At 34.9% G+C, this 14,708-nt stretch overlaps 2 protein-coding genes and 1 long non-coding RNA gene across 5 annotated transcripts; 2 read left to right on the top strand and 1 right to left on the bottom strand.

The window, feature by feature from the left end:
- Window positions 1-938: 938 nt before the first annotated feature.
- Window positions 939-7,729, top strand: LOC130641705 (uncharacterized). 3 transcript variants are annotated; one of them, XM_057448631.1, is made up of 15 exons: window positions 939-1,859; window positions 2,002-2,055; window positions 2,149-2,224; window positions 2,432-2,818; window positions 2,920-3,118; window positions 3,225-3,672; window positions 3,890-3,925; window positions 4,041-4,091; window positions 4,244-4,294; window positions 4,394-4,468; window positions 4,644-4,799; window positions 4,906-5,451; window positions 5,592-5,777; window positions 5,912-6,110; window positions 6,225-7,729. In XM_057448631.1, the coding sequence occupies exons 1-15, from the start codon at window positions 1,782-1,784 to the stop codon at window positions 7,688-7,690; spliced, it is 4,008 nt and encodes a 1,335-aa protein (XP_057304614.1). In that variant the 5' UTR covers window positions 939-1,781; the 3' UTR covers window positions 7,691-7,729. The 3 variants fall into 3 exon arrangements, with proteins under 3 accessions (XP_057304614.1, XP_057304615.1, XP_057304613.1); XM_057448630.1 differs by having other exon boundaries at window positions 940-1,859; window positions 3,860-3,925; window positions 6,225-7,728; XM_057448632.1 differs by lacking the exon at window positions 3,890-3,925.
- A 2,050-nt stretch (window positions 7,730-9,779) lies between these two features.
- LOC130641710 (uncharacterized) lies at window positions 9,780-12,812 on the bottom strand. The gene is made up of 3 exons (XR_008982498.1): window positions 12,676-12,812; window positions 10,140-10,209; window positions 9,780-10,011 (listed from the first exon to the last, which is right to left on the bottom strand). It is a non-coding gene; the product is annotated as an uncharacterized LOC130641710 (long non-coding RNA).
- Window positions 12,813-12,919: 107 nt separating this feature from the next.
- LOC130642309 (uncharacterized) lies at window positions 12,920-14,302 on the top strand. Its single transcript, XM_057449397.1, has 3 exons — window positions 12,920-13,013; window positions 13,220-13,581; window positions 13,634-14,302. Exons 1-3 carry the CDS (start codon window positions 12,920-12,922, stop codon window positions 14,300-14,302), a joined length of 1,125 nt encoding a protein of 374 aa, XP_057305380.1.
- The last annotated feature ends 406 nt before the right edge of the window (window positions 14,303-14,708 follow it).

Here is a 14,708-nt window from a genome sequence, read left to right on the forward strand (position 1 = left end):
CAACATAGACAGTTCTGGAGTGTTAAAAAGCTTCCATTTGAACTACAGAAACCCTTTAAATTTCTGCTCAAAAAGCAACAACTGTTATGTGGGATTGAACCCATATGAATATGAAGTGAACGCTCTACGGACTGAACTACCAATCCCCAAAAGAACACAACCCTCAAAGTAAACAGAGTTGCATGACTTTATTAATTATATCAAGCATATTGTATCTAGTAAACATTTTTTGAGCACTCTGTCCCAAAAAATATTATATATTTGTAGTTTAGAAATTTAGCTCTAAATGTTGTCCCTCAAAGGCACTGGATTTTAATGTATTTAGAGACTTTACTATATATATAATATAATATACTATATAAAAATGTTTTCTGTTTCTTTTTAGATTGCGTACAATGAGAGCGAGAGAGGGTTGTTATTGTTTTTCTGTCAAAAATTTGAAGTTGTTTTGTAAATCTTGATAAAGTTAATAAATTGTTTTTGTTTCTGTAGATTGTTTTTGTTTATTGTTTCCCGTGAATTTTCAAAATTCATTGCAGCAGATTCCGTGGCTTCAAGAATTCGGTTTTCATAACTAGTGCCGTTACTTTTACGTGATAAAAAACCCACTAGAAAATATCCTCATCTCCGAAGTCGTTAACGCGAAAGTCTCTATTATTATGTTCGCTCCGAGTGTTATTTTCCAGTTGAAAGAGTGTACCTTACGACGCGCATCCCCTTAATTCGTGACATTTTCGCACACTGCGGATTGTACAACTCGATGTATTGCATTTCTTTCAGAATGAGGGTTGTAACTTTATAAAAGTGTAACTTTGCATAGATTTTTGGAGCTAAAAACTTTATCAATGTTGAATTTACGTCGGCCAACAGTGTAGTGTCGGAGACTGCATATATACAGACTGTTCTATATTTGTATATATGAGGCACAGAGTGAAGTGTATATAGCCTCTTTGTATATTACTATATTACGAGACACACGTGTTATTTCTTGTCCTGCTGGTATCTCTCATTTGGCGACGAGGATTGGATTTTATAAAAAGAAAATTTACCACAACATTTCAGAAACATTGTCAGATAAGTACAAATACGTTTTCCACTTTGTACTTGAATTCTTGTACCGTTTGGAAGAAAACTGTTACGCTCAAGCTGCGTCGCTCGCCAGGAGCCGCCTCCGCCATTTTTTTATTTAATTTGTGCTACGGCTACGACTTTACGTAGGACATCACCACGCTCAACCAAATCAGGCTTCAAGTGTTGCATACACTTGATACGGCAATTTGATACCACATAAAATAACTATAATTAGAACAAAATATTACATCATACAATCAAAATGGTAGCATAAAATGTAAACAACAGTGGCCGCAACTGCTAGCTGGCTGGAACAAAACAACAAGAACGAAGAATGGATGTTACACAAAGCTAAGTATTTTAAGCTAGAGGTTGGATTTAGTCCTTCAGGAAACACTGTAGTCCTACGTCCCATAGATACCACAAAATACCACATATTTTTGTTTGCAATATCTGTAAATGCCAAAGAAACTTTCCCACCACCCACCACGTAAACTCTTTCTTCTTGCCTATTATGTCTTTACTGATTAGAAAATTATATACAACTATCGAGGGTCTAGGAATTTTTGGTCTGGCAGTTCACTTATCTTATTTAGCTCGCCCTAGACCCCTAAACCACATGGTAGTTAAAAAGGAAAAGAAGAAACACAAAGCTAGCTAATTTTTCTAAATTGTAGCATTGTTTGTTTTAGCTTTTTATATCTAGCCAGATGGATAATCTTCAAACTTCCCCACCCCCATGTGATCTTGGAGCAGAAGTAGTAGTACAATCCACAACGTCACTAACAGTATGTCACTTTTCTTATACATGGTCGCCTTTTTTATGCATTTGCTCATTGACCCTTTCTGTCTTTTTCCATCCTTATTGGTCATCGAGTTTATCCTTTGTCATACTTTGTAGTAACTAATGGTACATTTTCCTAATTTCAGGTCAGTGTTAATGCTGAAAATACAAGCAATATGATTTCATTAGAAAATGAACAGGTTTGTGGCTAAAAATTTAATTTTTTTATTTTATGTATAGCTAGTTGCAGTATCACATTGAGTACATGTATGTCTAATATTCTTACAAAATAGAATACTATATTGAATCATGAAAGTGCTGAGCAATCGAATATTGAGGATGAAACAATGGATATGACTTCAAAGCAAAGTATGATTTATAAATGATGTCTGATTATCTTTTCATATTTTATCTTTAATACTCACTATAACTATTGATATTGTATTATAATTGTACTTATTGTTTGAGCTATATTACAGGGGTTAATTCAGATGCTTACGTACTGTCATGTTGGCATTCAGGAATTTCATCAAAATATATAACTGCTTAATATTTCGTTATATTCCTATACTTTAGGCGATGAGTACATAAAAAATGCTTTAAATTGTCTCAAAAAATGCCAAGATGGTATTGCTTTGGAAATTGACTTTACACAAAAAATGAGAAATGGATATTTCAAGTCATTTTGCAGTATGTTAGCTGCTGAAGACACACTTCTTTCTTTGGCTACAGATGATGATGTGGATGGCATATTCCTTTGCAGTATTGTCCATGCAGATGCAGAACAAACAATGGCAAGATATTTTGAATTTGGAGCATTTTCAGGATTTTACCTAAATGTCATGGGCAGTATGATTAAAGAAAGATATGCATGGAATGTTTTGCCATACAATATTTATACAGAAAAAGACGTTATTGTGGAAAAACAACGTGCTTGTGGCCTATACGCAAGTCGACGAATAGGTATAAGATTAGTATATAGTTCTAAATATTATGTTTTATTATGTATTTTAGCCTTTGTTTGTTATTCCAACAATAAATCTACACATTTTATTTGTATTCAGAGAAGCCAAAGAAGGAATACAAAAACTTCTCTCGAAAAATTTATAAACGTACTTCTACTGGTATTGCTCAATGTATGTCGAACTTACTCCAAGAAAAAAGTGAAGGAAAAGTGGATTGTGATTTGGTTGTGTGTATGGTGTTACAAAAAAGACAAAATTGGGAAGATAAATTGGATTCTTGTGGGCATAGTAAGCAAAGGTAAGTAGCTTGAAATAGTTATATATATAATTTTATTTGCAAAATAATTTTTTCCTTTAAAAGTTCTGGTGTAATACACTGAGATGAATTATAATTTTATGCACAGGTATTTTATTTCAACTGATAGCATCACAGACTGGGAATCGCAGTTGAAACTATATAGATCTAATCCTCAAGAAGCATTTGCTATACCAAACTTTAATTTATTTACTTCAACTGATGATAGAGTTTTATCGTTGGAAGAACAACTAATGTTTTTGTCTTCGATCCCTAATTTTCATAAATGGATTTGGTATGGTAAAAATAACAACGCCATAAAATTTGAACAGCGTTTTTCAATTAGCTCACGTTGGTTTCCTGGCTCACCTAGAAGCCGTATAATTCAAGCAATGTATAATGGCCAAGACAACGTTGTCATTGCATGTCTTAAAACCATTCTTGGTGAAAAAGTATGTTTTGATTACAAAACAAAAACAAGGTGTCAGAGTACTGGTATAAAAAGACCTAACTCTGATAGTGCATTGTGTGAGGCCCTTGGATACTCTGCAGAAGAGGTAAAATGTTGTACAATTATTTATTCTGTAATTTTTTATTATTAATATTTACCCAGCATAGCTTATGAATACCCTATTGCTGCTGTTGTCAAGTAGGCTCCTGCTAAAGGATCTCTGATGCATTCAAAGAATTTGACCTTAGTCCTATATTTATATTTAAGTTATTGTTTGTTTTTAATGTTTTTAGGTGCAGGCAACTTTAAATAGTATTTTGCAGGAAATGGGTGGAGAAATTGTTGAATTGCCTTGCAAGGTTAGTGGGACAAAAATTAAAAAAATGACATTATATCATTTGTTTTGTTTTTTGATTTAAAGTTAATAAATGTAGTTATGTCTACGCAGATAAATACTTTCTATTTTTAAATTAGGCTATGGCAAAGGAGACACAAAGCGAAGGCAGAACTGTAACCGTAAATTCAGTTAGTGTTTTATTTAATTTAGTTGACCCAAACTTATAATTATTTGTGTCCAAGAAAGGTTTACAAGCAATGAATTGAAATTGCTAGCGATTATTAATAATATTTCTATATGATGTTATTACTCAATTTTTTTTTTTTTTTTGAATCATTAGTTTGAAGACGATACTGACACTCAAATCAGTGATTGTGATGATGATAGTCAGGTATGTATTATATCCCTTTCAATCTTTTAGCTGTGCCAAAAATGTTCTTTCAATTATTTCCAAAATTCAGTACTGCTGATTATGCTATATTGTTTATAGCTAGATGTACCTACACATTTACCTTCTCAAGATTTAAATAACAAGATTTTGTCTGAGTCAAGCAGTGAAAAAGAGGTAAGTACAAAAATATTTACTGTTACAGTAAAGTCTCCTAGGGACATGGAAATTTGTTCCAAATACATAAAGTTCGAGAGAGAGAAAATGTTAGAAATAGAGAGCTTTTGTAATATAGAGAGTCCTTTGATATATAAGTTGAATAATACTTAAGTATTCTTTTTCTGTAATTTAGATTGCATTTGGTACAGGTGTTCAGACGAAACCGTCACTGTACTCGTATTTTTGTGGGGAATTATTTAGGCAAGGAACAATCGCTTGGCGTGTGCTAACACAAACTGAGTCAACCGTTACCATGAATGCATATCATTGCGAATCTGGCGACTTTTTGGTAAATACATGTCATGTTTTATCATGTAGACATATGCTTGTAAATATGCTTGCACATATGCTTGTACAATTGCGAAAAATTAAATTTAATTTGAAATTTTGTTTAGCCCACTGTGTTTGTTCACGCATCTGTCAAAGCACAAGAATGCACTTTTAGTTGTACGTGCCTAACATTTTCAACAAATCTCTTGCCAAACGAAAATGCTACAACATCTACCTGCTGTCATTGCCGATTATTGAAGGAATTGCATGTCGGCGAAGTTTCAACATCCTTCGTCAATATGTCAAAAGTAAAAGAAGCGAAACAATTGCATCAAGTTAAAGTGTTAAAACTTCCCTCAAAGGACGGCACTGACAAGTTCTCTGTAGCGGTTGATGGTGTTCAAACTGAATTCGTGACATTGTTTCATGTATCTCGAACCGGAAAGACTATCGTAAGGTGTCATTCGTCAAGATGTCAACGGGAGCAAGGTTCTTGTAGAGATATCAAGCGACTCTCGAGCAATGCTGCACTTTGTCCTCATTTGTCTGCGTTTCGGTCGTTTTATACTCAACAAGTACGTCTCTCTTGCGAAGAGCTTGATGTAAATAGTGAAGAGGAGGATAATTTACATGAAGATGTCGAAGAGGACTACACACTCATGGAGGCCGATGTAAGATATCTTGTTGAACATAAGTTTGTAAATTAAATTAACCAAATGAATTGTTTTTTATTCAGTTATTTTGCAACTATACAGTTACATCACTCTGTTTTCCTGTCATAAATCAGTCTAATTTTTCTATTTATTTGCAGTGGGGAAAGGTATTTGATGTTGACACTGGACTGTGGAATTTTGCACCGTCTTCTCCGAGTCAAGAAACAGTCGACGTAAATCGTTATAGCGAAAAATACATATACGACGTAAGAAAACGATGGAGTACAGGTTTGACAGAACTGGTGTTTGTTCCTGACATAGGTTCAAACAAATGTGACTGTGAAGTAAGTATTTTATCTGATGTGCTAAGTATTCATGTGTTCATTTGTGTGCTGATATGTTACTACTTATGTGTTTATTCCATTTCTCTAGGAAATAATAATCATTTTACTGGTAGCGTTTTAATTTTCTTATATAGGCTGGTTGGACTTCCTCTGAAAATGAAAAAGGTGTTGTTGTATTTTCACACTATAGCAATCTATTTACAGACAGAGGTGTGCGAAAATGTAAAATTTACCGTCGGACTTGTTTACTCAACAATTGTTCAAAGCGATGGGATGGTGCGAGTGATTCGATATTTCAATTGTCACATGCTACCTGTGCTGGGTATGAGTTAGGTACAAAGTAGCATTCATATTTTTGTATTTGTTTTGCGAGCATTTGTGTATAAAAGAAATTTCTATTTTATTTTACAAGTTATTTCATAGAGCTTTTTTTTTCTTTGCCTGTAGGTTGGCAGTTTGTTGACAGTGTTGTCAATTCAAAAATGACATTTAGCGGTTTTGTTTCCTGCTGTCAAGAAAAATGTAAAATACTTGACTCATACTTCATGAATGTTAACACATTTATTAATTGGTTTTTTGGCTGGGCATCCAGAATGCGTATCGATTTTCGTCAACTTTGTCCTGGATGTGATGGGCCTTCCCCGTTTCTAGCATGTGATGGCACTAAGATTGGTTTGACATTCAAAAATTTATGTGTCGAACCGATTGAAAAGGCAACAAAGGAAGCACCAACAAATGTAAAAAAAAGTCGTTTGGACAGGTGCTTTTTACGTAGCGAAGAAAAGTCACCATCTTCCAAGAAACAGTTTGCAGCAGCCAGGCTTTTTTTGCGAAATTTGTGCTGTGATGTATTGTCTGGAAAGCTTGATTGTTTACAAAAATATGATCAGCTACAGTCTTTGCTCACTTACATTCCTAATAGCTGTGTTCCATCCTTCGTTACTATGGTCCAAGCGAAAATATCGATTGGATTACGTCAAGCGTATGCGGCAGTATTTAAACTGTTATCCTACGATTCATGCATCGATGCCTTAATCCCGTTAAAAATTTGTGACGAATTTATGGCATATCTAGAATTATGTGAACTAAATTCTAGTACGGACGAATTAAAAATCAGTTTTATACATAAAATGCGCCATTACAACTGCGAAATCGCTACGTTGCTGTCTGTGACTGAACCGGGAACAGATGTTATCCAACTTTTCTTTTATTGCTGCACCCTAGTAAAAAAAGTACACGAAGACAATATTGACGCGGTTGCTGCTGCTCCATTGGAAAATACTTATAATCCACCTCGGTTTGGACGTGCTTACTATTTCACAGAGCATGGTAAGCAGCTGCGAGAAGTACGAAGTTTCCCAGTGGACACTAAAGATCAGCAAAATTTTGACGACACGCCAGATGAAATCTGTCAAAAACGATTTCCACAAGTTAGCAAAAAGGGTACTTCGTATCTCTTTTTGTGGTTTTGCCCAAAACATGGACATTGCCTTGGTTTTCATATTATTCCTGGATCTGAAGGGCGCAAAGATCCGGCAGCATCATTGTATGCTTATTGCGAACATCCCCCGGAAGTTGTTCGGTACGACTTCACTTGCAGTTTGTCTGAGTATGTGCACAACAGGGAGTCTGGCTACTTCAAAGACACAAGATTCTTTCATGACGTGTTTCATGGCTACACGCATAGTTGCTCATCAGCATTCCGTTACAATGGATTACTTGGATTTGAAGCCGTTAACTCTTCTATCTGTGAACAGTTTAACTCGTTTATGCAGAAGATTAAGACATCTGCGAAACTGATGTCACAAACGCATTTTACTTTTTATTTACAGTTTTTTATATATATTTGGAATAAAAAGAAAGAGGTTTCTTTCCTTAAGAAGAAAAATATTGCATTAGCTGGCGATAACTGAGGAAATGCATGTTTTAAAAAAATGTTTTCTCTTTATTGTCTACATTACCCTATTTTAAATGCTGTGCAATAACCTAGACCGCTTAACTAATAATGCCATAAACAAGTGCCGAATTTGTTGACTTTTGTTCTGAAATTCCATTTTTCTCTCAAAATTGAACGAAACGAGAGAAATATGAGGCGTTTAACTGATACTGTCATAGACAAGTGCCGAATTTGTTGACTTTTGTTCTGAAATTCCATTTTTCTGTCAAAATTGAACGAAACGAGAGAAATATGAAGCGTTTAACTGATACTGTCATAGACAAGTGCCGAATTTGTTGACTTTTGTTCTGAAATTTTATTTTCCGGCCAAAATTTAGCGAAACGAGAGAAAGTTGGAGCGCTTAACTGATAATGCTATGGACAAGTGCCGAATTTGTTGACTTTTGTTCTGAAATTTCATTTTTCTGTCAAAATTGAACGAAACGAGAGAAATATGAAGCGTTTAACTGATACTGTCATAGACAAGTGCCGAATTTGTTGACTTTTGTTCTGAAATTTTATTTTCCGGCCAAAATTTAGCGAAACGAGAGAAAGTTGGAGCGCTTAACTGATAATGCTATGGACAAGTGCCGAATTTGTTGACTTTTGTTCTGAAATTTCATTTTTCTGTCAAAATTGAACGAAACGAGAGAAATATGAAGCGTTTAACTGATACTGTCATAGACAAGTGCCGAATTTGTTGACTTTTGTTCTGAAATTTTATTTTCCGGCCAAAATTTAGCGAAACGAGAGAAAGTTGGAGCGCTTAACTGATAATGCTATGGACAAGTTCCGAATTTGTTGACTTTTGTTCTGAAATTTCATTTTTCTGTCAAAATTGAACGAAACGAGAGAAATATGAAGCGCTAAACTGATAATGCTATGGACAAGTTCCGAATTTGTTGACTTTTGTTCTGAAATTTCATTTTTCTGTCAAAATTGAACGAAACGAGAGAAATATGAAGCGCTAAACTGATAATGCTATGGACAAGTGCCGAATTTGTTGACTTTTGTTCTGAAATTTTATTTTTCTGTCAAAATTGAACGAAACGAGAGAAATATGAAGCGCTTAACTGATAATGCTATGGACAAGTGCCGAATTTGGTGATTTTTGTTCTGAAATTTCATTTTTCTGTCAAAATTGAACGAAACGAGAGAAATATGAAGCGTTTAACTGATACTGTCATAGACAAGTGCCGAATTTGTTGACTTTTGTTCTGAAATTTTATTTTCCGGCCAAAATTTAGCGAAACGAGAGAAAGTTGGAGCGCTTAACTGATAATGCTATGGACAAGTGCCGAATTTGGTGATTTTTTTTCTGAAATTTCATTTTTCTGTCAAAATTGAACGAAACGAGAGAAATATGAAGCGCTTAACTGATAATGCTATGGACAAGTGCCGAATTTGGTGATTTTTGTTCTGAAATTTTATTTTCCTGTCAATATTGAACGCGACAAAAGCATTATCTAAACTTTTATCAAAGGCCTAATTTACCGAAACAACCGTACGTCTTATGTATGATTGCTTCTAAAAGCAGGACGCTTTTCCCGAATGTTTATCAAAAGTCTAATTAACGAAACACCCGTACGTCTTGTGGATGGATTGCTTCTAGATACAGGACCCTTTTCCCGAATGTTTATCAAAAGTCTAATTCACCGAAACAATCGTATCTTTTACGTATGGAGTACTTTATGAAACAGGAGCTCTTTTTTCTAAATGTTTATCAGAGACCCGCTTTACCGAAATAACCGAATCTCTTATGTATGGATTGCTTCTAAAATCGAGAATTCTCACCTGAATACTTTGGTAAGGTACTTTCGCAAATGTTAGCTAATTTTATGTGTATGGATTGCTCCTGACCTGCCAATTCTTAATGTTTTGTAAAAGCCACAGATATAAATTTCTACTGCCTCTTAATGAAATAAAAATCTGATATTAAAGTACCACATCAAATGCGATTAACAATTTATCTCGAAAATCAAATAAAAGAATAATTTTAACAAAAGATCTTTGGCTTTCCTGAAATAAAGGCAGTCTAGGAGGGGATTAAACACAAGACAACGATAAACATTTGCGTAGATATTTACGTTCCATCTTATAATACATATATAAGTATATCTTATAAGTATACTACACCAAATGTCAATAAGAAAACTAATTAAGCAAGAACATATTTGTTAATCTTGTTCTGCTTGTGCTAACGCATTCGCCTATTGTTTATCTTAATGTCAATAAAGTTTGCTGCAATCTTTGTTCATATAAACAATAACAATAACAGCCAGTGGATTTCATTCTTCACTAAAAAACAAAATAAAGAATACAAAGCAATTCTCCGGAACTTGCAGACAACACATAAAGGTCTAATAGTAATCTAAAAAGATGTGTGTCCAAAAAAAAGCTAAAATAATAAAAAATCAAGGACTTACATTCACGTTGTAGGGATCTCCGTTTGATATTGTTCTTACGATTTCTCATATCAGTAATTGGCTGTTCGTCCTATATAATCAAAAATACAATTTAGCAAAGCAAAACAGAAAATCCATGTCAAGATTTAACCTAAATATAACGTAAATATTTCTTAATAAGCCTGCTTCATGTATAATGAATGTATAAAGTAAATAAACATTTTGCTTTAGTTCAAAATAGAGTCTGTATAACTTTTTAAATAATTGTGTGAAAGTTCAACAAACAGTTAAGAAGTTTCCTCAAATAATTATTTCTAAATGTTGTAAAAAAGAGGAAGTATAAAAACATTTACCACAAATAGTAATAAATGGAAACATTTGGGAAGTTTCCTCAAATAATTATTTTTTAATGCTAGAAATATATAAATAAAAAAAAACATCTATATATGCATGCAGATAGTAATGAATGGAAATTCGTTTTACTTAATTGAACAAATTTCTTTATACAGAAAAGTCTTTGTTGGTACACATTGCATTTTCATTGCTGTTTTTTAGGCTGAATCAAAGAAAAAGATTTATGTGGAGTATTTGTTTCACTAGTACTAGTGGCTTTATACCATAGATTACAACTATGTGCAGTTTTCATGAATACAAATAGGTCTGATATCAATTTTTAATAGCCAATTGCTTTTTTCAAGTACACGTTTCAGGAAAATGACTGTATTTTTTGAGCTTGGTGATTTGTTGTTAATAATTTTGCCTGCAGACATATGTATTGGTTTTGACACATAATCAAAACACTTGCAAACACTGTGGCAAAAAAGTAGCGATGTATGTCACTCACTAACTGCACATGCTTGTTGGTTCTTTGTTCTTTTTTGCTTTATATTGCAACGCATATCTTAAAGATCCAAACAATGCTTTCAATTCTGTTGACATGGTCACAAAAAAGACAACCAGAAATAAACAGACTTGTAGACTACACATCTATTGAGAAAATTGTATTACATCCAGTCTATTGGAGAAATCCATTCCAATTAAATTTAAAAAAAAGTTTTGCGGTATCAGTACCTTGGCCTATATGATTTTCATCAAGTAATATGCAGGAATATTGGAATACCATGCTTGACTCTGTACAGTTAATCAGTTAATACTAAGATATTAATGGAATAACAATACAGAATCACTGAATTGTTTCACATGGATTAAATTCCATGTGGACTAATTTTTGTGGATGTGGAATCGCCTGTAGTTAGTTTGCAGGTGACATTTTAATGGTATATTTTGAGCTGACTAATTAATGTGGATAACAGTTTTATTGTAGACAGACTTACTGCAAATATCTCAAGTGGACTTAATTTGACCTTTTTTTTTAAGCAACAATACCATGAATTTTAAACTGATGCTAAATATAATCAGTAGGAAGGGCATGTTTGGCCAATGCAGTTTTGATACACAAAGAAATATTGACATAAATTCTGTATTTTTTCTTAAAAAAACAAAAAATATGTTTCCTGTTTTTTAAAATGGATGTTGGATTTTATGAGGCAACATTTGTTTTTTTAAAACATCAAACTAACCTAAAAACGTTGGCATTTTGGTATATATATGATATGTTACTTTTTTAAGACAAATTTCAAAGTTCAATCTATGCTTAATCATTCTAAGCTCACTCATCTAGATAATGAAAAAACATGTTACCACCCTAATAACTCCTCCTACAAGGGTGCCAATAAACCGCATCACGCCGTTAAAAGTGCAGGCGTTTTTGGGCGAGTTAGGCGTTTTAAATAAAAATCAAGTGTTCGCCCGAAAAACACGCATAGACCCGAACAAAAACACAAAAACAATCAAAGATCAACCACAAATGATTCAAAAAACTATAAAAATTAAAATAAACTTACTATGTGGTTGTGAAGTTCTTAAATGAACTGTTTTTGATGGTTTTGATAAGATTTACTTGATAAATAACTTATATATGAACTTCATTAACTCCTTTCTCTTCAAGCGCCTTCTTCCAACTGTCGTCTGCATGGTATGTTACAAGGAATTGCATTGCATTTCAGGAATGCTTCGGGCTAGTTCAAAAAAGTGCGGCCGGTTTGGAGGACAACTGCCAATTTAATTCGAAAAGTCGCCAGAACTCTCCCTTATTTTGCGGCTTATCGGCACCCTCTTGTACTCCTCCAAGGTTATAAAATGTTTTACCCCTTGTTTGCTATCAAATTTCTAAGGATTTCCAATCCCCTGGCAGGAGTGCTTATTCCTTTCTCCCTATCTATACTACTTCTTTTATATAGCTATTAACAATTTCAAGGACTTAGAAGTTCACCCCCTCCCCCCCTCTTATTTGACTCTTTAAGATAAGGTTGTTTGTTCTTAGCTATACATTTGTCTCATTGACAATCATTAATTTTTGTAACACTGGACTATAGCTTGTTATTATATAGCTAGCTATATTTTAGCTACGTAGAGGCTAGCTAACTACACAAAAAGTTGACAAGCTGTCAGCATAAAAGCTAACTGTGGCTGAGAAATATTCAAACGTAAACAGTACCTTTTAGAATGCCGTCTTGACCACTGTACTGTTGTCTGTATGTAAAGTCATCTCCCTATCCATCTCTCCCCTGCCTACACCAACCGGAGCTTGCATCCAGCTCGTCGCAGTCAGGGCTGCAATCTTTTAAATACCCTGCCATGTGACCCACATTGGCCAATTAAATAGTTCCATTACGTCATTTTTGTGTGGTCTCAGATTGACCGATAATCCCCCTCGTTGTGTGCGCAAAACATAAACAAATATGGCGCATGCCTTAGCGAATCTTCGTTCGTGTGTGCAAGAATTTCAACTACAAGATCACGAAGAAACTACTTCAAACATACACAAGCGTTGGTGTATGTGAGTAGAAAATTTGGAATATTGTTTTACTTTTGAAGGACTAGATACAGTACCGACAGAAGATGGGGCTGTCTCACCAGACGTTAAGAAACAGCGCTCCTAGCCTTAGGCGGCCATCAGTTGCGAGAGCTCTACAACACCCTCGAAGATACAGGGACGACATACACCGAGGCAAAGAGGTAGATCGAAGAGCATTTCAAAGGTTCAAAGAATCTCACTGCAGAAAGATACAAATTTTTCTGCATGAGACCGCTATCAACTCAAGAAACTCATGATCAATGGGTTACTCGTTTAAAGACTAAAGCTAGAGACTGTGAGTTTGATCAAATGAACATGAAGGAAGCAATTACGTTGGTGGTTACTCTACACACACCGATTCCTAAATTGCAAACAGCTGTCATACGAGATGATATGACTTTCGACCAAATGATGAAACTGGCACAATCTATGGAGCTGGCTCACCGAGAAGTTAGCTACATGAAGGCAAACACAATGGTACCTCATAACACTCAATCGGCGGAGAATATCGACTTAACAAATTGGCACATTATGCTGATCAGCAAGGTATGCGGCTGGCACCAAAGAAGCCAGCCAACAAATCAACAAAAATGTTGAGTTGTGTCGTTATTGTGGAGAAACGACACCACAAAAAGGAAGTTGCAAAGCAAGAGGTGCCACATGTAATAACTGTGGCAAGAAAAATCATTTTTCAAGAGTTTGTGAAAGCAAGAAAGTCAACTTGCTTATTGCACAGCCAGGACCACAAGGAGGGTCATTTTACGAATATGGACCAACAGAAATTAAACTTGATGCAGTGAAGGAGAAGCTACGAACCACCAGTGAAAACTATCCATCCACTGTAATCGAGGTAAACATCGACAACACCAGGATCACTATGCAAGTAGATTCGGGGGCAGATGCAAATGTAATTCCATGGAATGTTTATGAAGAACACTTAAAACACATTCCTCTTCGATCAACCAAGGCGAAACTGCAACCATACAACTCAGTTACATTACCAATCAAGGGGGCATTTGAGGCACAAATCACTGCCAACAACAACAACAATGTCCAGGCTACCTTTTATGTAGCAGAGGGAGCTGCTGCACAAAGTTTAATGGGCAAATACACAGCTTTCGATTTAGATGTATTGGCTATCAATGTAAATCATCTTGACAACCAACAAACTGTAAAACAGGTACACACCCAAGTACAACATCTAGATTATAGAGAAATGGCCAAACATCTAACTCCCATAGAGACATCGGTTGAACTTAAAAAGTAGCTTGAAGTTACAACACACAATCAAGAACAGAAGGTTGATGCAATCATGCACCACTTTGATGTAGTATTCAATGGCATTGGGAAGCATAAATATCTTTGGGTTCACCTTCATATTGATGAAACAGTGTGCCCAGTTGTGCAAGTGCAACGTCGTATTCCGTTTGCACACCGTGAAAAGTTGGAGACTCTGTTACAGGAGCTTGAAAAGGAAGATGTCATTGAACGGGTAGAGGGACCAACTGACTGGGTCTCCAACATTGTCATAACACCAAAAACCGATCCATCACAAATTAGAATGAGTATTGACATGACTACCGCCAATAAAGCAATTCAACGCACGTGTCATATCATACCAACGATTGAGGAACTTGAATTGGGCATGCCATTTTTCTAAGCTGGACATGAAC

Source organism: Hydractinia symbiolongicarpus, chromosome 4 (genome assembly GCF_029227915.1).
Source record: "Hydractinia symbiolongicarpus strain clone_291-10 chromosome 4, HSymV2.1, whole genome shotgun sequence".
In the NCBI taxonomy this organism is placed as follows: domain Eukaryota; kingdom Metazoa; phylum Cnidaria; class Hydrozoa; order Anthoathecata; family Hydractiniidae; genus Hydractinia; species Hydractinia symbiolongicarpus.